We start from the raw sequence: 24,593 nt of genomic DNA, 5'->3' as shown, positions 1-24,593 counted from the left end.
CTGGGGACGCACCGAGACTGCCAGGTGTTTCTCTAGCCTGGTGGGTTTTGGTTAACTCCGTGACCTGGTCGCGCAATCCAAATCGCAGCGTCTCGGCAAAGGAGATAATACAAAATGTGACTTTGATATGAGAATGCTCTTTCGCCCTGCAGGGCTTCCTGGAGCAGGAGACCGGCTTTGCCCTTTGAAGATGCGCCAAGCCCCTTCCTCCTTTTCTTCTCTTCACCCCCCCACCCTCGCCCCCGCTCCTCCGGGACAGCGCCTAACCAGATTCACTGGTTTGCTTTCGTGCGTTAACTTTTCACCTTGTCTCGGGCGTCGTGCAAGAGGCGCGCAAGCGGGAGACAGCGGCCATCGGCACCCAGGCACAGCAAACTCACCCGGTTCTCCGCCGAGTAAATGAGCTCTGCCTCGAACGTGGAAATATTTCTCCCCCGCTTTTTTTCCCACACGCTAGAACGGACTTCAGTGTTTCTTGCAACCGGAGGATTTTCTTATAGGACTTTCTTGGCATATGACAAACCCCCCAAAGAAATTAAGAGAAGCCTGTTAATGTTCGAGATTCACTTATGGGCTCATTTTTTATTTTATTTTTTGTAATTGGGGCTGAACGCTTCCTTTCCCGCTTCTCTGGGATGATTCTGCCAAATGGTTATTAATGCGCAAATGTTTTTTTTTAAATCTGAAGAAGTGCTTTTGGGAAGGGGGGATGGATCCCTCCCCCGCCCGCAAGGCTCTAAGCAAGCACACACACCCTTCCTTTTGAAGTGGAGAAACTTTCCCTCGAAAGCAACGAGATGTGGGTTAGAATAGATAGCCTCTCAGGTTCCTTCTTCACATTCTTTTCCAGAAGTTATTGGGGTTTTTTTTGGGGGGGGGGGTTGTCCCTCCCTCAATTCCTTGGTTTTCTTTTTATTTTCAAGAGCCACCTTTGCACACGCACAGATAGACACGCGCGCGCCTCCTGCATTCATCCTTGCCAGACTTCCCGGCTTTTCTGGCTTTCCATTCCCACCTTACCCTTCCTTAACCGAGCCCCCTCCCCCCGCCTCCGCGCCTCCCCCCCCCCCCCAGTTGCTTTCTCTTTTGCAAATCCTTCGGGTTGAATCCTTTGAACCTGCGATTGGAGGTTAAAGTGCACCAGGTTGCAATGGAAGAAGGAAGCTCTTAAAACAATAAATGCTTTGGCTAGGTCGTTGTGCCCTCTCGCTTCTCCTTTTAAATGCAAATCTTCCTTGGGGGGCGAGGAGCAAGCGAGACAGCCCCGGTGCCTGCCCGCCCGCCTCTCTCTCTCTCTGTCTCTCTCTCTCATTCTCGGCTCTCCTTTCCCCTCCCTCCCTCCTCCCTCTCTCCACGTCACCTGCCTCGGGTCGTGGGCCTGGCCTGGCCATTTCCAAGAGAGCCGCCTCAAGAATCGTTCGTCCTCAGCAGCTCCCGGGGGTTGCCGGTTGCCTCCAAAGCCGCGCGGGGAGCGCCTTTACGCCCGGAGGAAGCCCGCAGCCCTTAAGGCCCGAGGAAGCCGCAGCCCAGCTCGGCTCAGCCTGTTTCCCCCATCGCCAGTCCGCCCCTTGCCAAGCCTCTTCCCGCAGCAGCAGCAGCAGCAGCAGCAGCAGCAGCAGCAGCAGCAGCATGCAGAGGAGCGCCGCTCGCCTCGGACCACCATGTACGTGAGCTACCTGCTGGAGAAAGAGAGCCCCTCCATGTACCCCGGCTCGGTGCGCCACGCGGGGGGGCTGAACTTGAGCGCCGCGCAAAACTTCGTGGGCGCTCCGCAGTATCCGGACTACGGCGCCTACCACGTGCCCGCTGGGATCGGACTGGACAACGCTCAGTCGCCAGGGTCGCCCTGGACAGCCGCCTACGGCGCGCCCCTGCGAGACGAGTGGAACGGCTATGGGCAGGCGGGCGGCCCCGGGACGGCCCCTGCGGCCGCCGCAGCCCTGCACGGACCCAGCCCGGCCGCCTTGGCTTACAGCCCCGCCGGAGACTACCTCCCGCACCCGCACCACCCCTCCCAGGGACCTCCGGCGCCCCCCTGCGGGGTCCCCCCTTCCGCGGGGCTGATGCAGCCTCTCAACCCGCCGCTCGGGTCGGATCCTCTCTCCCCTGGCGGCCAGCGGCGGAACTTCTGCGACTGGATGAGGAAGCCCACGGCGGGGGGACCCGGTAAGGCGGAAAGGGCTGGCAGGCTGTGTGTGTGTGTTTGTGTGTGCGTGTGTCATTCCGACGAGAGGTGCCCGAGAGCCCGCCTGGGCTTTGCCTCTCCACCCGGGAAGGCAAGCTTCGGTCCCGCAGTGGCCCCTTGCCAAGGGCACTCTGCACCAGCCCCGAGGGCCCTTTGGCAGGGATGTGTCTTGACTTGCAGAGTTGAAAGGGAAGGAGAAGAGAGCCGGGGGGGGCGGGGGAGTGGGAAGCTGAGCTGACTGATTCCAGCCTTATGGGACCGGTGCTCCCCCATTAATGTGCCTGGTTTGATCGGAGAATCTGGGTCCGTCGCTTTAAAAACAGACAAACGGAAAAACGCCGGCCAAGCGCCGCCGGCTTTCTTTTGGCGACACAATCTGTGCTGATCCGGTTCTCCCCCCATCAAGAGAAAACGGGCCAACTCTTCGGAACCTGCTTAGCAGGGAATCGAGGATGCGGCAAGGCTGACCGTCCCCACAGGCAGGTCGGGGACTTCGGTGGGGCAGGTGTTGGCTTTTAGCGCCCAGATTCCTTGACACCCTCCCCCCACTGAAAACAAAGAGTCCCTGCCTCAATACCTTGCACCTCCTTTCTTCCCGGGAGGGGTTAGGGTTAGGCAAAGGGGCTGTGGTCTCAACGCCCACCCTCCCATATCTAGAAGGGTTCCATCCAAACTACCCCTCAGGTTGGAAAGTTTCGGATAGACTGGTGGGTATTCGCGCTTGTGTTTTGTCATTCAAGACGGTTGCATTCACTGAAGAAGATATAAATTACATTTTCCACTATCTGGCTTTCTGTACACTCTGTCGCCGTTTGTTGAGCCGTTGATTTCAAAAGCGGGGGGGGGGATGGAAAGAAAGAGGAAGGGGGGACAAGAGAACGCCTCGACTTAAAATGGGTGCGAGGATCGGGAAGAGCATTTGTGCTTTATTTCTTCTATAAAGACCCTTTGTATTTATTGCTTTGAGAGGCGTCAGGGAGCTTCGCCCGGCAATTGTGCCTTGCAAAGTTTTTCACACTGGCCTGGGAATAACTCCCACTGAAATCGAGCTGCTGCTACTGATTCCTCGAGGGCAAATACCGGTAGGTGGCTTGAGTTTTACAGGCAGCGCCGCTTCACAGAGGGGCGAATGCAAAGTCCGCTCTTTTTGCAATTTTTTTTGCAGGCCCTGTTCTTTAGGCTACACCAGGGGTCTCCAACCTTGGCAACTTTCAGCCTGGTGGACTTCAATTTCCAGAATTCTGGGAGTTGAAGTCCTCCAGGCTGAAAGTTGCCAAGGTTGGAGACCCCTGGGCTACACTATCTAATCGGCCACAAGTTTAACAAAAAGAAGAAGACGAGAACAATCTGCAAAGGAAAGTGTTGTTTGTTTGGAATTTGAATGTGAACTGCAACTCACACCCCTAGAACCTACGACACCAGAGCGCTGGCCAGAGACGAAGAATTGCAACCCGCCTTTCCCAGGATATTTTCAACTCCAAAGATTGGGGGAAGCTTCCTGGGAGACCCTTTATGACTTTTTGGACCCTCTCGGCCAGCCCCAGTGTGACATTACCTGCCATGGGCGGGGGGGAGAAGCGGGTAAAGATTCTATTTCGACTCTGTTTGGATCTGATGTTCCAACTCGCCCGCTAGTTCGCCTAACAATCCCGGATTAGCGTGGGTGAGTCTGCCGTCATCATCTAATCTACCGACTTCCTTTCAACTTCCAGAGCTCAGGGGCTCTGGAAATGGTTTATTCGGTTGGCCGTTTGCAGCCCCTTCTTTTAAAAGAAAAAAGAAAAAAAAAGAATGCCAATCCAAACTGGGCTTGGCATCTTGACCTTCAGAGCAAGGCTACTCCGTGCCAATGAAAAGAAGGTCTTCTGGGCGCTTCGGCTTCGGGAAGAGTCAAGAACGAAGGCCTCATTTCATCGGCGACTTTCAACTTCACCTTTCGGGGCATCCGCAGGGGCTTTCGGGACCTTTTATCATTTCAAGCATTGAAACGGGGCATTTCAAGAGCTCAAACTGTGATAATTCCGCAACCGGCCGCTTTGGACGGGCCAGTCTTTCACAAGCACCTGAGCAAAGCTGAGGGCTCGTAGCAGGCTCGCCTAGAAGCCCCCTTTCCTTTTTCAAGTGCATTTTGCTATAAAGACAACCGGTTGCTCTGGAAAGGGTAGTAGTGGCCCCTCCAGAACCGAACTAGAGTCGGAAGAACAACGTTAGACACGGAAAAGGCCGCCGAGGCTGTTCTTCCACTGGTCGTTTGCCATCCAAGGCTACAGAGTCCATAGATCCGGGGTGGGGTGGGGTGGGGTGGGGAATCTGTGCAGTTTCATAGGATTGTAGTCCAGAAGCGACGGGAGGTGACGGGGTGGGAGCGGGCTGAGCAAGCCTGAAAGAAAGATCGGGGCGGGGTCCAACTAGGGCTGCCCAGAACCTGGCAATCTGTCGAGGTTTTTTGTTTTTTGGATAGACAGCGCCTGTTATCCTTCCGGGAGCAAGGATCAAACCCCGGAGCAGGACAGGCCTAAACGTTTTCTCACTTACGATGTTTGGACCTGGCCCGGGGTACCTGAGAGCCACTGAGGACCATCCCGGGTGGGGCTTCACACAAAGACGCGTGAAACCCTTTTCAGAGCCCCCAGCTTCCTTTGAATTGTTCCGCCCCGATTTCTCCAGACGTGTTATTCGCAGTGGGTAACTAGAGACACTTTTGAATGATTTCTAGAACTGGTTATAGGACGAGAGCTGAATTCTTGTGGGCTAAATTCTGAAATTCTTGGCGATATCAGAATATTTATCATGGGCTAAATCTTCGGAGATCGCCCTCCGTTTTCGGTATTAAAAGGTACTAAACCTTCATGCACGGAAACAAGCAATGTTGGCTGCAAAGCTAGGGTGGGAAGTCGACACGACTTGCTTAGAGATCAATTCAAATCAGAATTGGAAGGTGAGGAATTATTTCTCAGGCAGTCCAAGGCAGATTTAATATTAATTACAGTATCCCTATCTAAGATCTGGATTCCAATGAGACTGGAACCGGTTTAAATCCAACCCTTTTGCATAAACCTCGAGCCATGTTTTAGAAGAAAAAGCCCTGCCAATGCGCGTAGGCCTTTTTTTTTAATGCCCGCCGAGACTGGGAGAATCAGTTACTGTATAGTTCCAATGAGCTCGGGATTCTGCCTAATATTCTGTCCTTGTGTGTTACTTATGCGTGTATGTGTGTGCACACGCAAACGCAAGTACACGGAGAGAAAGGCAGAGTTGCTCGAATAGAAGGTCCTTATACATTCTGGGTGTGAAGAATAAAAAAGTTTTGAATGCAGACAGGCGATCAAGACGCCACTTTGACCCTGTCGTCTTAAGCATTTCACCAAAGAAACGTAAATAAAATGCGGAACCTGCTCTTTCGGAAAAGTTCAAGGCATGCAGTGTAGAAATTAGCGCGAGGCGAGGATTAAGGGAACCCCCGCGGTTTCCCAGATTCTGGAGACTTTTTTCTCCTTTGGCTGCCAAGGCGGGAAAGCTCTGAGACTATCTCGAGATGAAGCCAAAAGGACTCCCCCCAAAACGATTGGGTTTCGGCTGCTTTTCCTAGAAGATGAAACCCCCGTGGCGTTTGCGCGCGGGAACTTCCCTGAGATTCAACAGCTGGAGAACTTTCCCAGCCTGGTTGTCTCAACCAGAGCCCGGCCTGGCGAAGTGCCCTGAAGTAGCTTTCCATACGGAGTTTCTCTCGTTCTTGCTTGACCTTAGTATCCGTCACTCGTGGCCCCCGATAGCCCTGTCTACGGATGGTGGGGGTTGTAATCCAGCACAACTGGGAAGCGCCGCAAGCTTTGGTTCTACCCCACCATGGCTGGGGCCGGAAGGTCCAAGCCGCAATGGCAGGAATATTCTTCCATCAAATTCTACCTTCCCTGCAAATAAAAGTTGGCAAGGGGTGGGTGGGAACCTCTTCCCTTCCCGGCAGCCCCAAATATATCCCTTGGCCAAAAGAAGGTCTGTGCCAGCTTCTCTCTCAGGTCCACAGAGAAGAGGGAGTCCAACTATTCTCCAAAGCACCTGAGGGCAAGACAAGAAGAAATGGATGGAAACTAATCAAGGAGAGAAGCAACTTAGAACTAAGGAGAAATTTCCTGACAGTTAGAACAATTAATCAGTGGAACAATTTGCCTCCAGAAGTTGTAAATGCTCCAACACTAGAAGTTTTTTTTAAAAAAAAACAATGTTGGATAACCATTTGCCTGAAGTGGTGTAGGATGTCCTGCCTTAAGCACGGTCCCTTCCAACTCTGTTATTCCATTGTATTGTATTGTATTGTATTGTATTGTATTGTATTGTATTGTATTGTATTGTATTGTATTGTATTGTATTCCACTCCGTTCCGTTCCGTTCCACTCCGTTCCATTCTATTCTATTCTATTCTATTCTATTCTATTCTATTCTATTCTATTCTATTCTATTCTATTCCATTCCATTTCTATTCCTGGCGTACAGCTCAAGTGAAGGAAAGCTTGGGTTACACGGAAAGGGGCCCTGGGCACTCCGAGCTAAGCTACGAGTCTTATTCCCCACCCCAGCCGCTGCTTAAGGGCGATTGTCCGAGCGCTAGTTCCGGTGGAGCTGATGTCGGACTTCAGGGGAAGCGAAGCCTGGAGGCCTGGTTACAGCCACTTAAAAGATTTTTTTTTTTTATAACCAATTACAGACCAATAAATCATCGGTGACTGCGCGGTTAGCTTTCTATTGGTTTCTGACACGCTGCAGAGCATGCCTCTAGATTCTCCTTCGCAGCTCCGGCTGCTGCTTTGCCCATCTCGCAGGGCGCCCTGCTGTCAGCCCCGCGGTTGCTCCTTGCTTTTCAACGGCCGTGCGTCGGTTCCTCTTCCGATGCTTGTGTGAGAAGGAACACGGAGGGCTCTCCAAAGCCGGCGGGACAGGAGCATCTCCTGCCCGTCCGCTGCCCAGCTGAGGATCTGGCTTCCGGGCCTCGGAAGGAGGTCTTGCCCTCCCGTCCTTGCTGGGCCACTCTTGAAGGATTTTCGCCTAGCAAGGAGAGCGACTACACCAAAGGTCTCCAAACTTGGCAATTTTAAGACTATACTGGCTGGAGAATTCTGGGAGTTGAAGTCCACAAGTCTTAAAGTTGCCGAGTTTGGGGACCCCTGGACTAGACACTTGATGAAACCTCTAACTTGCCTCTTGTTACCTCTGGCTGCAGTCCTGGGCTTGCTTGAGTTCAGGGACTGGTTCTTGTTTTTGGATTACTTTCTCTCTCTCTCTCTCTCTCTCTCTCTCTCACACACACACACACACACACACACACACTCCTTCTCTCTCCCTCTCCCCTTCCTTTCCTTCTTTCCTTCCTTCCCTAGTTCCTTCTCTTTCTCTCTCTCTTTTCCCCACTTAAATTCGGCCAACTTTCCTTTTCTGGATTTATTTCCCTTCCGGTCGGTTTTGCAGAGAGCCGAAAGTGAAAGATTTCTGGGCCTACCTGCTGTGTTAGAGATTCTTCCCTAAATCTGATCTCATTAGCAAGTGATCATCTGACTTGGGCACTTTCCCTCTTCTCATTCCCCAAGCAACTCTGCACCTTGGAAAGGCTTAATCAAAATTCAACTTAATCAAAAACAGCATTGTAATTACGATTCACTTTCTCTAACTCCCCTGACCTTTCTCCCTCTCCCCAATCTTGGTGGGTGTGTGGGAAGTACCCAGGCTGAACTGGGATGGCTTCCTTTCCAAAACCTATGGCATCCAGTCCAGGAAGTTGTCCTTGGCAAAATAGGAATGAGTATTATTTCCGTTTAACTGGGTGCGATTTTCTTCTCAGATGAAGGGCAACTGGATCTCGGAAAGAAGGCAAATGTGATTTAGTAGCCTGGTTGTAGGCCCTCTAAGTGTCCCCCCTTTATGTGGGTTGGTTGGATTCACCCTATATAGCAAATGCACTTAGGACAGTAGTGATAGAAGATGCTACACAAAAGATGGCTGGGGGGAGGTCCAGGCACCTTTTGTGATGATAACAGTGGCGCAGCTTGGAGCCCGGACTTTCCTCCTGGGCAGCCCCTCCCCCCCATCCGTCACTACTGGGGGGTGGGGGGGTGGAAACTCATCTTGCTTTGATCTACACCTTTCCTCACCATTGTTTTCTACTTTTCCCTCCCCGGAAAAGAGGAGAATGGAAGAAGGCAGAAGACAGACTTTCACAGTCAATACTGAAATATACCATACCCTTTCAGGCCTGCCTCTCCTTTGTTTGGGGCAAAGAAGAAGTGGGGAGCGGTGCTAAGAGTATAGAGGGCTGGTTTTGGTTAGATCACAAAATCCCTTTCCCTGGCAGATCAGCGGGAAATGGGATCCATTCCCTTTAGATTTCTACTCCAATAAACAGCTTGATTTTTATGGAGTTATATCCCCTATAAAACATATAGTGGTTCTCCTTAAGGGTCATAAACCTCAAACACATCATATTGAATAGCATGTGCAAAAATGCATATCATATATCCACATACACAAACAAGACACACACACACTTGCTGCAATCAAATATATGAATATTGTATATTGCATGCATCTCATAATTTGTATTAAATAATAGTTGTTATACTTCTGAAATATTGTATCTTTTAAAGTCAAGCAGCATTTAGCCAGCCTCCGTTTTGAATAATCAAACAAACCAAAAGAAAACAACTGCAACACCTATTTCCTTATAATAAAAACCCACCTGATCCCTTTTAAATGTATTTCTCAGTAGGCATTCATAGGATTGTGCTAAAAGAAAAGGAATCCCTTAAAATGGATTGTTTGCTTTTAAGTGTAAACACATACATACCACAATCCATTCCAGAAGAGATTCCTAGAATTTGTTTTTATCTTCAGACTTCTCTGAAATGTTCGAGAAATTCTAACAAAATTAGTTCCTTTTGTATTCACTCTGAGATCCAGTTGATTTCTTCCTCTCCTGATCTGGATGGTTTTATATCTCCTCTATCTTTTTATCCATTGTGTTAAAGCAAAATTCTGATCTTCCAGAAATGGACTGATTTTAATTTCCCTCAACAGCTTCTAGCCTCACCAACTCCCTGAGATGAGACTTGAAGCCCAGACCAAGTAATTCATATTGACTTTTCCTTCCCCTTTTGCATGTTCTGCCCTACCAGGCAAAATATCCCAAAGCTATGAATCTCTCCCAGCATCAGTGAAAAATAATACTTTCTATTCCATTGGGGCTTGTTATGTGCAACTATTTAAAACATACATTAGCCATTATTTGTTATAACAAAAAGAAAACATGTCCATTGTTTTCCAAAACCTACAAGCGATTAAGTGCCAAAGGCAATGTATTGTTATAATTCCCCCATTGTTTTAATATTAATATTACAATGACTACATCACCGTTATGTACTGTATATCATCTAAAAAGTGTGCCAGGGCTGAAGATTTTCTGTGGTAAGAGGAAATATGATTTCCCCATATTTAAACTGATTGCATAGATATAAAAATTATGGTACTACAGTGTTTAAGAAATGTACTCAAATAGAAAATGTACACAGTATATATGAAAGGAGAGAGAAAGAAAAAAAATAGATCAAGGGATCTATTCACTCCCACTCCTTAAATCTCAGGAGGTGCAGATCAAATTTTGGGATCATCTCAATCCCTCATTTTCAGACTATTTGGCTAAGGTGGGATGGGATCTTGACTAACGGGACTTCAATTTCCCCCTGGTTGCAAAACCCTTTTCACTGCATTATTCATTATGGCAATATTATAATTTATTACAATATTAATTATTATGTCAAGAGTTCAGCAAACAGAGCGCGTGGAAACAAAAATAATCACACAACTCTTGGGGGCGGGAGGGTTGTCACTCTGTTTTGAGAAACCTTTAATGTCTTCTTGAGTGAAAAATGTAGACCCAACTGTTTTAAACCCTGAATTATCTCCTGGAGGGAGGCGGCCGCCTACTATCACTCGAAACGCGGTTGCAATCGCCTTTCACCCTCCTTTCCAAAAGCGCGGGGCCCCCTCCGTAATTCAACGGGGTGGAAAACAGTTTCCATTTCGACCTTCTTCTTAGAAGCCGAAATCGCCCCCCAACTCTTCCCAGGCGATGCATACCGACACCCCCCAAAAAAGAAAAAAAATCAGGCGGGAAGTGATGCGGGGTTGCGATGCGGGGAGCCGGCGGCGCTTTGCTCAGACGGACCTTGGGGCACGCTGTGTCGGCCCTTCCTCAGGTCGGCCGCCGGTCCCCCGGCGAGGTTGCACCAGCGGCGCTTTGAGGCCTGGCTTTATTGGCCCAGTCGAGCCAAGCTCGGCCTGACCCGACAGGGCCTCCCGAGCGGGGCTCTCTGATCTTGGCTGGGCAGAGAGGCAGAAACCAAGAGGGGAAAAGAAACACTGCAAGAGAATCCGGGGACCCCGAAACGAGAGAAGTGTCTCGGGGCTGCGGTGGTGGAGTTAGCCGGGGGCCGCGATTCCTTCCTTTCCTCCCGGAAAACCTCTGCTTAAACCGGCCTTAGAGGGAAGTAACAAGAAAAAAAGACGGCAAAGCTTCCGGATTGGATTTGGAGGCCACTCTCCAAAGGATCTCAGTCGGTTTTTCTTTTTTAAAAAGCGAAAGATTTTAGACTGAACAGTCCAAGGCAAAGAGAGAGAGAAAACGTAAAATGGACACTAGGTTCAAATTGCTGGATCAGCAGGTTGAGAAAGAAAGTTCTAGCAAGGTTTTCCAAGTGTCCCCCATTCCTGATTTTATTTGGTCTTCTTAGCTTCTTCCTGTGAACTGAAATGGCTTTTTGATGCCACGTCTCTAAGTGACAATAGCAAAATGAAATATTTTATATTCTTTAACATCAGCTAGAGTAAGAACCTGATATACCACCTGATAGGCAAATCACCCTTTAAGAAAAAAAGAGAGAGTCCTTTTGTTATGAGTGGTGTGGATATTCCCAGCCAGAATGATTACAAAGAAATGAAGATTTTATAATCATTGATATGAATGGGGAAGCACCACCAATCATCTTATTTCATCATTATTACTACTACTACTATATGTAGAAAACATCTTTCATATGGTATTTATTTCTGGGCAACCTGAACAATCTTTGGGGCAGGATTTACCAATCCAAGCATCTGTAAGAATAAACAAACAGAAAAGGAATTATTACACACTTAAGCAAATTCATTTTACTTCAAGATTGAAGAAAATGAGGACTCCAAGGCAAACCTAGAAAATTGGATGTCATCCCCAAAAAGGATGATGTGCTTCCAGATTCCTAGTTCAAAGCTCAAATTTCAATTTCTCATCTTTGTTGTCATCTAATTGGAGTTCCTGCACTGGAGTTCCTGTCAAATATAGCTTGTTAAACTAATCAAATTCACAGGTTGCCAGTTTAAAGGTGATTTTAAGATGACCATCCTCATACAAAAGACATTGTATTTGGCTAACATATTTATCCATATATGTACAGTAATTAAAGTTGCCATTCTTTATTTGGAAAATCAGAACTTGGATGCAAAGAAATAGAAATGTATACAAATACTAATGGGACCTGGGGAAAAAATCTTTCTGAATCTCTTAGGTCTTCATTCTACGTTGAAAAAAGTATTAATGTAGATTTGTATCATTTTGAATAATTGTACCAGTTATTTGATATATTCTACACCATAAATATAATTTAGCAGGATTGTGCTCAAGCCCTGTTGAAATGAATTGTCAAGTTTCCATGTGCAACTCATTTCAGTAGAAGATCTTATGCCTCAAGGATATCTTGTAAATGAGCTAACATGCACTTAAGTCTGTTTCCTTACACTCAGAATTGCTTAAGAGTGCTTATTTGTTAGGACAGCATTGTGTATATCATCCATGCTGAAAGCTGATTTCTTAAGTACATTTTCAAGGATAAATTGCTTTTAATTCTAAGCTCTGATCATAACAGGCCCAGTTACAATATACACCCACAAATCAAAGTGCAACCCACCCTCCAACACACGGGCTGGTGTGGATGTGTTTGGTTTGGTGGCCATAAATCCTGCAGCTGCTTGTTTTTTACAAGCACTCATTGTTTGAAAATCACTTCCTCTTTGAGCACGACATTTAAGGGTTTAGTAAATTTAAACTGGTAAAAAAGAGGGGAATCCTTCCATAACTTGTTGGAGTGGGAGGTGGTAAAAATAATTAGCAGCTGAGTTTTGGAAACTGAGAGGAAAGATCTACATTTAGAATTTGATTATATTCTAAAGAATATTTCCTCCTTTTCCCAGTGTGTTCAGAAACTCTTCATTTTATTTATTTAGTTTAGTTTGTCAAGCACATATGAGAAAACAAATATAAATAAGTATGAACATAACATATAAACATATAAGTATAAATTAGTAATAAGTGTATACATAATAAATGAGTACAAATAAATGGGAGCAGTAGGACAGGGATGGTAGGCACACTGGTGCACTTATGCATGCCCCATTTGATTGCTGGAAGCTAGTTGGCATTTTACGTATAGCCTATGCTCTGGTTATATATCATTTCAGAAGTGGGCATTTAAATATGATGGTGCTAGTGTGCTTTTTTTCAACTCACTAATATCTCTTTTCCCAGTGAAAACCAGGACGAAAGACAAGTACCGTGTGGTTTACACAGATCACCAGCGACTTGAGTTGGAGAAGGAGTTTCATTATAGCCGTTACATCACCATTCGGAGAAAAGCTGAGCTAGCAGCCACACTGGGATTGTCAGAGAGACAAGTAAGACTTTGCTCTGTGTAATGTTTCCAAGCTTCCCCACTCAGTATTCAACCTCCCTCTCTTCTTCCAGTAAACCTTCCTGATCTTACTTTTGTTTATAGTGATAAATGCACACAATGACTAATAAAATATAATACACCAAAGTGTTTGTATTAAACAAGCCACCCTGCCTTTTAAGAATATGTAAATGAATGTCCCTTTCAATATGAAAGAAACTGTGTTTTAAGAATGGGAAAAATATCCCCTTAATTTACTCAGAGTCACTGTAGGATGATAGACAGCTGTCCAGAATTTGGGAAACCAGTTCCATCCAGCCTGTGGTGGAAATTTCAAGAAATGCATTTCCTATGCAAAGCAAGTGCTCTGTTACTGAGCTTTTGTCATTCCTATAAAATAAAACAGGTTTATTACATAGGAATATTTCTCAGAGACCCAGGATTATTACACTGTTGGTTGCATTTGTTCAGCATGCCCTAAGTGGAAAAGCTAGGCCTATTCTTGTACAATGAACTAGTGCTTGAATTTAAACAGCCTTCCTAACTTGGTGGCCTCTAGGTGCTGAAAAGCATGTCAACTTACTTATAAAGTCAAATAAAGCTTCATTATAAAGAGTCTGGTTTTTTAATATATGAAAATCACTTTTTGTCTCTGATTTCAGCCAGAGTTAGTAAGAATAGCCTTAAATTTGGTGATGTAGAGGCCATTTACCTTTCAAATTCTGTCTCTGCCCAGAATGTGAATGTCACAATCCCAAAAATTGGGCTTTGCTAAGTTAATAAAAAGTCCAAGTTTATTTAATGCAGCTTTTTAAATTTAGCACTTTCCTGATGTGTTGAAGGAAAGAAAGGAATAGGGAGGGAATACTGATCTATCCAGTTTCATCGCTAAGGATTTATACCTGGTTTTTTTCAGTCCTTGCTTCGCTCAATACAGTTTAGCACAATGTGTCCAGTAATTCATTTCAAATTCATTATTCATGCAAAAGGAATGGTTTTAAGAGCAAGTTTGGCTGGATCCCCTAAGCTTAACCTGGAAGAAGAATGGGCTACAATGGACTCTCAAGCTTCATTGCTGTAACTCCTAAAGCCACTTTCGATCACCATTTGCTGGAAATTGTTAGCATAGTTCCTGCCATGATAAACATTTAAAAAACTTAGAACATAATCTTAATCTAATGAAAAGAGGAGGGTGGGACTCTAATCTTCTCCCCAAACACCTCAAAGAGCTCCATGCCCCAAAATGTTTGTCCCTACACTCATTGCATCATCCTAGCCCTGTATATATATAAAAATATTACGTGCAGCATCCAGCTATGAAAAGATCCTCATTTCTAAGCTGCAATATTGGGATAGCTCTTTATCCCCTTATGGAAATATCACAGTTTGGAGGATAGTTTCGGATAACAAATTTAAACTGAGAGGCTTAATATTTCTAACATTCCCACAGATATTATATTTTTTTCATCAATATTGTCAGCTAGCACTTTCCTGGTTTTTGCATTTTGTCTATTCTTTTCCTAGTTTTGCATGCTGTATATTCTTGTTTGCATCCACATGATAAGGATAAGAATGCTATGTACACAGACATCTGGCTATTGGTTTCCAAGCAGAAAAAGCTGTTTTCCAAAAGCTAATTATGAACATAAATCATGAGAAATTGCAAATATCTTTCACCTAAGGTATCAGCCTGCTGGCATTTCGGGACATTGAGATCTTTCTATATCTGGGATTATACTTGTCCACTTTTGTACTTTTTTTTAGTGAACAAGGATCAAAGTTGTGCAATATCATGATTCCATGATATTTCACAACTGCAGGGAACTGGAATTGTCTGCATTTTGCCTTTTTTGTTTTTGCATGTTTTGAGAGAGGGAGTGATTAACATTTTACTTATATGTCTTAGGTCATACTGATGACTTATACAATTATTTCTTTTGTTGACAAATGAAAGACAGTGGAAAAATGCAAATTTGCATCGTGGCTTGCCATTAAATGTTGTTGGCCAGATCTAGAAGCCACAGAAAAATGGAGTGGTCCAAGAGCTACATAAAGCTTGCTATCCAGAAGTTGTTCCCTCTTGCTCAATCCTAAAGGTAGGGCCAACCCTCTGAGAATCAAATTTAAATACTAAGATGAAAGCAAGATGAAAATTTAAGGTACTGTAGCAAGTTGTAGGGCTGCTAAGAGGTGCTTTTCAGGTATTTGAAGAGCTTAAAGGTTTGCAACTTTTATGCTTTTACATAGATTCAGGTTGAAGAAATTTAACAATAAATAATTTGGATATTTTAAATCAAAACTTTACAAGCCATAACCCAGAATCTGTTGCAACTATCAGGTTGATTCAAATGGAGACAGTTGATATAAATGTCCTTTTACATGTATGTGGAATTAATTCTTCATTTGTTCAGAGCCATTATTGGCGTTATCACTTTCTTCTCAACAAATATGGTTTTAGGGGGAAAACATCAAAAAGAGGAGGGGAGACATCCCTGCAATTTAGAGCAATAATAATTGTCATTGTCTCAGCCTTTATTTTTTACTTCATTTTTACGAGAAAATAATTTATTTGTATTAACTAGGTTTTCTTCAGCTTGAAGAAAGGACTTGAATTATGACCCAAGAAGAAGATATAGGAAGTTTAATAAAACCTGCTATCCATGGATGGATGGATGGATGGATGGATGGATGGATGGATGGATGGATGGAAAGATGGATGGAAAGATGGATGGAAAGATGGAAGGATGGATGGATGATCTGTCATCAAGATGGTATTGACCAAGGGTCTTCAAACTTGGCAAGTTTAAGACTTGTGGACTTCAACTCCCAGAATTCCTGAGCTAACATGACTGGAGGAGGAATTCTGGGAGTTGAAGTCCACAAGTCTTAAAGCTGTCAAGAGCATCATAAGAGAAAATGTTGCATGGTTCTGGTGTTTCTAGGCATCATGGAATCTGAATCTCTTTTCCAAGAGATCTTTACTCTACCAAATGCTACTTTCTGAATTATTTTTGGCTGCTACCAATAGTTATTGTACTGCTAATCGTTGGATTTTAAAATGCTGAATCTTATATACCATTTCATTGCCAGTTGGTTGTTGTACCTTTAGACATTTGCTTGATCTTTCATTCTATTTCATTGTAGTCCCAGTTTTTGCTGCAACTTCTTGACTTTCATTACTAGAGCTTGCAAATCATTTACATTTTCAGTGATTCTGCATAGTGAAGATTACCGTTTCTTCCTCCACATTTAAAACCACATTCATCTTCCTCTAGTCTAGCCCTTCTCTATTTATATATGGAACAGGCATGTACAGATAGTCCTCGACTTACAACTGTTCATTTAGTCACCTTTCGAAGTTGCAACAGCAATGAAAAAAGTGACTTATGACTGTTTTTCGCACTTATGACTGTTGCGGCCTTCCCATGATCTCATGATCAAAATTTGGATGCTTGGCAAGTGACTCATATTTATGACCGTTGCAATGTCCCGGAGTCATGGGATCAACTTTTACAACCTTCTGACAAGCAAAGCCAATGGGAAAGTCAGATTTACTTAACAACCACGTTGCTAACTTAACAACTAAGATGATTCACTTAAACAGTTGTGCAAGAAAGATCATAATATGGGGCGAAACTCACTTAACAAATGTCTCATTTAGCGACATGAGGACAAGGATATGTTCTGGGGTTCCTAGTTTCCTAATTTCTAGTCATTTTACAGTTTGATGTGGTCAAGACAATCAAGGGCCTTTCTAAAGTTACTAAAGTCCAAAGTGGTTTCCTTTTTATATTGTTTGGCCTTCTCCATTAGCCAGCTTGCAGCAGCAACAGCATCTCTCATTTCTTTTGCTTTCTAAAGCCAGGTTGAGTATCTGTCCTCTCTCTCTTTACATGTGGGGCTCTCTTGGATGATCCTAGGCATTATTTTTAATAGTTATTAAAATAATTAATTAAATTAAATTATTTTAATAAATATTTAATATAACATTAAGGATAAGGATGCACACTCTGTTAAATCTCCTTTCTTCAGTGCTATTGTGTAGCCCCTATCCAATTGTGTCATTCTTTTCTGGGTCAGGGTGTTGCTATTGATGGTGTCAGTATTGGTATTCCTGAGAAGGATGAGCAAAGAAAAACCTGTGAGTTCCTCCCCCATCATATGTATCTTTGCTTTCTAAACATAGGAACTAAATATAGAAAATGTGTGTATAGAAAATGCACCATGCTAGCTTGTGTCTCTTGTATCCGAAGCATCAAAATGCATGGATTGAAGACTTGCATAGTTTATTGTTTTATTTCATTTTATTAAATTTATATGCCCCCCCCCATCTCATTGCCGGGAGATTACATGAAGATTTATGTAGTTTTTACATAAGATAATTATGCTTGTAATTTTAATTGTTTTTATATTTACCCTTTTACTGGTTGTAAGCCTTCCAGAGTCATCTTATCAGTAAGAAGGACAGCATGTAAATTTCATAAATAAATAAATTCCAGTTATTAGGAAATCTCTTCATTTTGCATGCAGTGTTTGAGAATATGTGTCTTGTAGTCTTTATTTCCTATAGATGCCATTAGTCACTTAAACTTGAACAAACTTTTTAAAAAACTTGTGTGGATTAAAACTTAAGTACATCATGGGCAATCTAGAAGCACATGAAATGTTTAAAGATTGTGTCTGTCCTTCCTGATTTCATGCAAAGATTACTCTTGGGTGCTTTTCCTGTCTTCTCAGAAGAGTTGGTTCTATGAATTCAGGGTCATGAAGTTATGCTCTGTATATGTTGTGGTTAGCTGGCAGCAGGTGCAGATGGCTGAGGAGAGCGATGACTCTGATGAGGGCCAGGGCCATCAGGGAGTGGACTGCTGCCTTCAGAGATTGTGGGGGCTGGCAGCAGTGATGAGGAGGTTCCTGAGGAGCCTGTGCCAAGTGCATGTGCACGAAGGATTACTCAGAGGAAAGAACAATTACAGCAGCACAGGAGACTCAGGAGTAAGGCTGCAAGGTAATGGCCCCTCCCTCAAGAGGATAAAAGCCAGGTTTGGAAAAGCATTCTTTGCAGACAGCAAAGAAGCTTTTAAGCTCAACTGGTGGACATCTTTGTTCATGAATCTTGTAAATTAGTTCTTATCTCTGGGTTTTTGGCCGCCTTGGCAAACAACTTGGCAAGGCTCTTTCTTGTTAGAGATAATTGTTGGAAAGCAGCCTTTTATCTGTAAAGAAACAGCATTCGTGATTAAACCTTGAAAGGTGGGGGCTGCTGCCTTTGTCTGTGTTTGCTCTCTGGGCACCCAGTTGGGTCAGAACAGTATATTACCAGAAGAGGCATTTACTTCAGTGGCGGGGTTCAATTTTTTTTACTACTGGTTTTGTAGGCTTGGCTTGGTATGCATGGTGTGGCTTGGTGGGCATGGCAGGGGAAGGATACTGCAAAATCCCCATTCCCTCCGCACCCCACTAACCTGCTTGGGACTTGGGAGGCAGAGAATTGGGGGGTGGGGCGAGGCCAGTCAGAGGTGATATTTGCCAGTTCTCCAAACTACTCAAAATTTCCACTCCAGAACTGGTCAGAACCTGCTGAATACCACCTCTGGTTTTCTTCCATATCACATCAAGAGTACGGAGTGCATGATACAAGATAGCATAATAATTTATGCTAAATATATAAGCAGTAAGCCAGAAAAATCCTAGTTTACTTTTCACTTTTCCCATAACAGTAACAGGAGTGAAAATGAAAAAAAAAAAAAAGGGGGGGGGGGAATCAGGATCATTTAAAAAAAATGCATGCAAAGTATTTCTGAATGCCCCCCAGGTGCTCAATATCATGAGGAAAGATCTTACTGAATGGGCATGGGTTTAAGATCCCTTTGATCTCCATGGAATCTAGGCAGGCCTAAAAAATGTTTGCATTTAGATTTGAGGAGGCTTAAATCCAAGCGTGCATGTGTATCTATTGTACAAAGTCAGTTACTGGCCACCTCTATATACCAACACTGCCAGATTTTGTTTATTCCCCTTAGTTATCAGTGAAGACATCTTAGCATACCCTTTGCTTGCTTAGTTGTTATTGCAAAACACACACACACCTTCATTTTCAAAGTCCAATAGACTTGTGTTTCTAACTTCTGAGCACCACCCCTGCTCCAGGTGTCCTTGGCATTCCTAGAGGTGCATTTGTTCTGAGTCGTTTCCCACATGACTAGTAGCTTTGCTTCGCTTCTTCCACCCCTCCCCGCTGCCCCCCCTGCAGGTGTTTGGGTGAATATTAAATCAGCCTCTAATGTGTCCTAGATTTTGCTACTTTCTACTGTTGAATTTTGGATATAAGTCAATGATACACTTTCCCCCAACCTGTCCTCTAAAATTCATTTTAATTCTCTTTTCTTTCCTTTTCTCCTCTTGCTCTGAAAAACACAAAAAAGGCCCCAGCTTTCTACTTCGATACAATCACCACTACAAAGAAACCTTCCTGAACTCAAATTTAACGTGCAACGCAAACTAGCAAACTACGTTCAGTCCTAAACTTACAAGAGGTTTTTTCCTGCAAATAAGAAAACTCCCTATCCCTATTACATGGTGGCATTGTTGTAGTTGAAGACTGGACAAAAAATATTTCGTATGTCAGTGGATCCCGAAAGCATTTCGATCTGTTGAATGGTAGTGTAAACCCAGCTGTGGTTGGAAGGCAGCAAGCAGTATATTTAGGAATAACATTGTGCTCTTTTTTATAATATGCTAATGGTAATGGTGAAGGGACATAGTGGCTCAGTGGCTAAGAGGCTGAGCTTGTGGATCGGAAAGGTCGGCAGTTCTGCGGTTCAAATCCCTAGCACCGCTTAACGGAGTGAGCTCCCGTTACTTGTCTGCAGTTCGAAAGCATGTAAAAATGCAAGTAGAAAAATAGGGACCACTTTGGTGGGAAGGTAACAGCGTTCCGTGTGCCTTCGGCGTTTAGTCATGCCAGCCACATGACCACGGAGATGCCTTCAGACAGTGCTAGCTCCTTGGCTTTCTAACGGAGATGAGCACCGCCCCCTAGAGCCGGAAACCACTAGCACTTATGTGAGAGGGGAACCTTTACCTTAATGGTATAAAAGCACTGGGGGGAGGATGTTACCATATTCCTTTTTTGGTCATGCTAAAATTTTGGCAAAATGCTTTGTACTGCCTGAGAGGTAGACGAAAACTACTATATATTCTGAAGTTACCTGTTTAGGCAGCCACAGATAACACGTGTGCTATTTGTTCTAGTGAATTGTGTGGTGAGGTTTGTGGTTCGTAAATCATTTAGGTTCACAATTAAGATCTTGATGGGGTAGGCATTCCAGTTGTGTGTTGTATAATTCTTCTGAAGTAAATGTCACTGGTTTAATAGCACTGAGCCTTATAAAGGTGCACCTAGAAGTTGCATTTACACCCTCAGTAGCCTGAGTTATATCCAGCAATGCTTTAGCTCAGTGCTAAAAGGCAAGCTTTGTATGGAGAAACTCTCAGGTTCTGAGTTCCTGTCTGTAATCTTGGAGTATCATGCATGGGACGGTAGTAGACTGCATGGGACCGAAGCATAATTTACTACTAGCCACATTGCCTTGATCCACACTCCCAGATTTTGGTATATATATATATTTGTTTTCTGAGGTTCTCGCGGGTATTTATATGTGGATCTTTGGTTGTTCGGGTTTTCTCCCGCGTAAGATTCGAAGTATCTAGGCAACGTTTCGGCAGAATTTCATCTGCCATCATCAGGCTTCTGTAGTGTGTTCGTCTGTGACATATATATATATATATATATATATATATATATATATATATATATATATATATATATATATATATGAAGATGACGAATGAGATTTCGTCGAAACATCACCAAAATACTTCCAATTTTACGCGGAGAAAACCCGAATAACCAAAGATCCACATACAAATACCTACAAAACCTCAGAAAACAAATATATATATATGTATATATGTATATTTGTATATATATATATATATATATATATATATATATATATATATATATATATATATATATATATATATATATATACATACATACATACATACATACATACATACATATATATATATATGGATCTTTGGTTGTTCGGGTTTTCTCCCGCGTAAGATTCAAAGTGTCTAGGCAACGTTTCGATGAAGTCTCATTCATCATCTTCAGGCTTCTGTCTCCGGCTCTGTGCTTCTCAGAGTAATGGAGATTGCAGCTGCTTCCTCCTTTTAACTGCCAGTGGGGGTGGGACTTGATGATGGCAGATGAAATTCTGCCGAAACGTTGCCTAGATACTTCGAATCTTACGCGGGAGAAAACCCGAACAACCAAAGATCCACACATATATATATATATATATATATATATATATATATATATATATATAAAACACTCAATTTATTATATGTTTTTTAAAAGATGATGTTATCATACATGATCTAACATTTAGTGCTGAGTTTCTACTAGTCTGTTCCTTAGCCTGACCCAGGGATGTCAAACTCAAGGCCTGTGGGCCAGATCTAGCCCGTGATGCGGTTGCATCTGGCCCACGGGGCCATTCTGGAAAATGTAAGGGGCTGCCTTGCATTGCTTCGGCCTGGTCTACCTGCGTCGCTTCGGCCTGTCTACCCAATGTGAAGAAGAAACATGTCAGCAGTTTGGGGAGTGGCATCAAGCTGGCCACCCACACCCAGTTGGCCACGCCCCCTCCCGCAAGGTCAACTACAACCCTGTTGTGGTCCTCAATGAAATTGAGTTTGACTCCCCTGGCCTAGACCATTTGAGTAAAGCCCTATTCCCACAGCATGCTGGCTGGGAATTCTGGGAGTTGAAGTTCATGTATCTGCCAGGGTTGAGAAACATTGTCTTAAGGCTGGCCAGATTGAGAAATGGAGATACTTTACACATAATAGACAAAATTCTGATTCTAATGTTACAACAAAGTGGATATATTTATTTCCCTTAAGAAAACAAGATGGTCTTCTCCTTCTTTCTAAAAAAAATGATCTTTCTGCTTAGATTCTCAGGAATTTATTACAAGTGTACTCTCTTTCTGCAAATCTCCACTTAAAAATAGGGTAGAAGGGAGAGCTTTGCTTTTCTAATCCAATCCCTTCTGTATGTTTACTCAGAGTAAGTACTCTGTAGTACTCTATAGGTAAATTTGCACAGGAGTGTTGTGTGATGATAAACTCATCATTGTGCCCAGACTCACAAACTTGAGTACAATCCAGCCAAAACAGCTTTAGCCAAGGTGACCATGAATCTCTGCCCTGAGAGTTGGTGCCATCTCACTGACCTTGTCTGGATGGCAAGTAATAAGGATGGGTCTAGTTATCACTTGGGCGGGAGGCCCCCCCAGGAATCCTAGGTTGTAAACTAGACTGTGAAGTTGAAAATACCTAGCTCACTATTCTTGACACTAACTCTTATCTTCCTCCCTAGGTGAAAATCTGGTTTCAAAATAGGCGGGCAAAAGAAAGGAAAATCAACAAGAAAAAGTTACAACAATCCCAGCCTGGATCGGAACCCCTGAGTCCCGTCTCCTCCATGCAGGCGGGGACACCTGGCTCTGTTCCCAGTGGAGGTGTGTTGGGTGCTACTGGCTTGACCCCAACTGTTGCACAGTGACAGCCATCGTCCTAAGGAAAGACTGAGCAGCCGAAAAGTTTCTGCATTTCATACAGAAGAGGAAGAGGCCACCAGCCACACACACACACGCACACACACACACACACACACGAGCCAGCCCAGGAGAAGAAGAAAAAACCCACTAATCCAAGAGTGAAAAGGATGAAGCAATGGTGGCGACTCTCTATATCCTGCACTAGGACTGCACTGAACAGTGTCACACTTTGGGATTTTTCTGCCCATTTATATACAAAATACACTGTGGGCCAATCAATATACTCTGGGCCAACAGGGGAAGGAAGGGAGTTGAGTTTCCTTAATTTGTTTAATTCTTGTCCCGGATGCTGCCATAGATATCGTATCACTTGACATTTAACGCTGCAATGAAAAAAACACCTTTTCTCAGGGAATTGGGCCTGGAACGCCTGCTTGTTGTTCTTTTCTGTTTTGTTTCATTTTTTTAATTACCAATGTGTTGGGTTAATGATAAATGTTAACGGGAGGGAAAGAAGAAATTAAACCATATTTTACTTTGTTTTTCTGGTATCCTAAACAAACTGAAAAGAAGAACCATTCACCTCCCAACTGGCAGGAAAGCATAAGAGAAAGAAGCTTGCTAAGATGCTTTGAAACAAGTAATTGGATGGTAATTTATTGAAAACAAGCATATAAACAAGTGGTGATGATATTATATCCAGATTCCTGCCTGCCGCCTGCCATCTCTTTATCTCTGATGTTAGCAACACACTATGGGAGAAGAAAATCTATTTTTATTAGGACTTTTTTTTTTCCAATAGTGAATATTTTTAGAATCAGCAGGACAGTAAGATTCATGCTGAGCCTTACTTGTGATCCTGAGCATCCTTTAATCCTTGTTATCCTGTTTTACTGCCTTCTGACCCATTACTGCCTGGGCTGCTTAACAAAATATAATGTCTACATTTGGGAATTGGGGTAAATATTTTGAGGACATCGTTTGGCTGTTGAAATATATTTTCTGCCATCTCCTAAAATAACAGGCAGCTCTTCCCAAAATATTCCAGTAGTTGTTCAAGCATAGCCCTCTTACATCAATTTGCCCTCCCAAATATGGAGGAGGGAGAACAACATCTACACACTTTGATTTAGTGATGGATGACACAGCAGAAGCTACCTCTGTTACTGAACGATTAGCAGATTTTGTGACATATGGAGCTTGAGCAAAGAAAGCCAACGTTTTCTACTCAAGATGGGGTAACATGGGGGTTACTACCAGGTCATTGTGGAACTGATTTAAGTTGCAAATGAGGAAGCTAGATTTCTTGGATCTGGTACTACTGGCTGCAGGTTATTAAAATCCAACATAATTAGAGAATCCTGACTGGGGTATATAGCATCCCAATCCTTAATCAGAGTTTGGAATGAAACTCTGTTTATTCTGATAAGAAAAACATCATTTATAAGAATAAGGGCAATTTTTGATCATTCTTCAGGGGGTGGGTGGGGGAATGTGCAGCCTAATTTTTAATGCCAGTTTCTGCCAAAGTCGGTCCAATCTGGAATGGGCAGGACTGGACTCAAAAAGCTGTAATCCATGGTACGTGAATTTGTATCCACAGGCACCTGTGCTGGCGAACTGGCATCTGCCAATGGTATTGATTTCTCTTTTCTCCATTCATCCCCACATCTGCCGACTAGCATCTTTTTGGGGGGGGGGGCATTTGGGAGCTGAGAGGTCAAAGAAAGTGCAGGAGGGTCCACTTGCCTTGATCGTCATCCATTTACTTGAAAATAGATTTCCTTAAAAAAAAGGAAAAGTGAGCCATGTAAATTAATAATAAACAAAACAATTTATGTATTGAATACATATGCAAGCACGCTTACCTTAGAGCTAGAGCGAAGCGCTCTTTTTAATTTTACATTTTTAAGCTGACTTTCAAATAAAACATGTAGAATTCATGCTGTGAAAAGCAGGAACAACCCAGGGGAAAACTTCTTTGAGCTTAAGCCAACTTTATGGAAACGAAGCCATGCCTTT

General features: G+C 43.7%; 1 protein-coding gene across 1 annotated transcript; it reads left to right on the top strand.

Moving 5' to 3' along the window:
* The first annotated feature begins 1,661 nt into the window (after positions 1-1,661).
* CDX2 (caudal type homeobox 2) lies at positions 1,662-22,984 on the top strand. The gene is made up of 3 exons (XM_087937892.1): positions 1,662-2,166; positions 12,789-12,934; positions 22,391-22,984. The coding sequence occupies exons 1-3, from the start codon at positions 1,662-1,664 to the stop codon at positions 22,574-22,576; spliced, it is 837 nt and encodes a 278-aa protein (XP_087794018.1). The 3' UTR covers positions 22,577-22,984.
* The last annotated feature ends 1,609 nt before the right edge of the window (positions 22,985-24,593 follow it).

The sequence above is a fragment of the Pseudonaja textilis genome, chromosome 7 (assembly GCF_049901715.1).
Source record: "Pseudonaja textilis isolate UNSWEBS1 chromosome 7, rPseTex1.2, whole genome shotgun sequence".
In the NCBI taxonomy this organism is placed as follows: domain Eukaryota; kingdom Metazoa; phylum Chordata; class Lepidosauria; order Squamata; family Elapidae; genus Pseudonaja; species Pseudonaja textilis.
Note: the sequence above shows the minus strand (reverse complement) of the source record. Positions and strands in the feature narration are given on the sequence as shown.

What these genes read in the sequence shown, in the direction of transcription:
- CDX2 (XM_087937892.1), top strand. Translation starts at nt 1,662, where the DNA reads ATGTACGTGAGCTACCTGCTGGAGAAAGAGAGCCCCTCCATGTACCCC. An exon ending in GCCCACGGCGGGGGGACCCG is followed by an intron (nt 2,167 to 12,788) that starts GTAAGGCGGAAA and finishes CTCTTTTCCCAG; the next exon opens with TGAAAACCAGGACGAAAGAC. An exon ending in TGGGATTGTCAGAGAGACAA is followed by an intron (nt 12,935 to 22,390) that starts GTAAGACTTTGC and finishes CTTCCTCCCTAG; the next exon opens with GTGAAAATCTGGTTTCAAAA.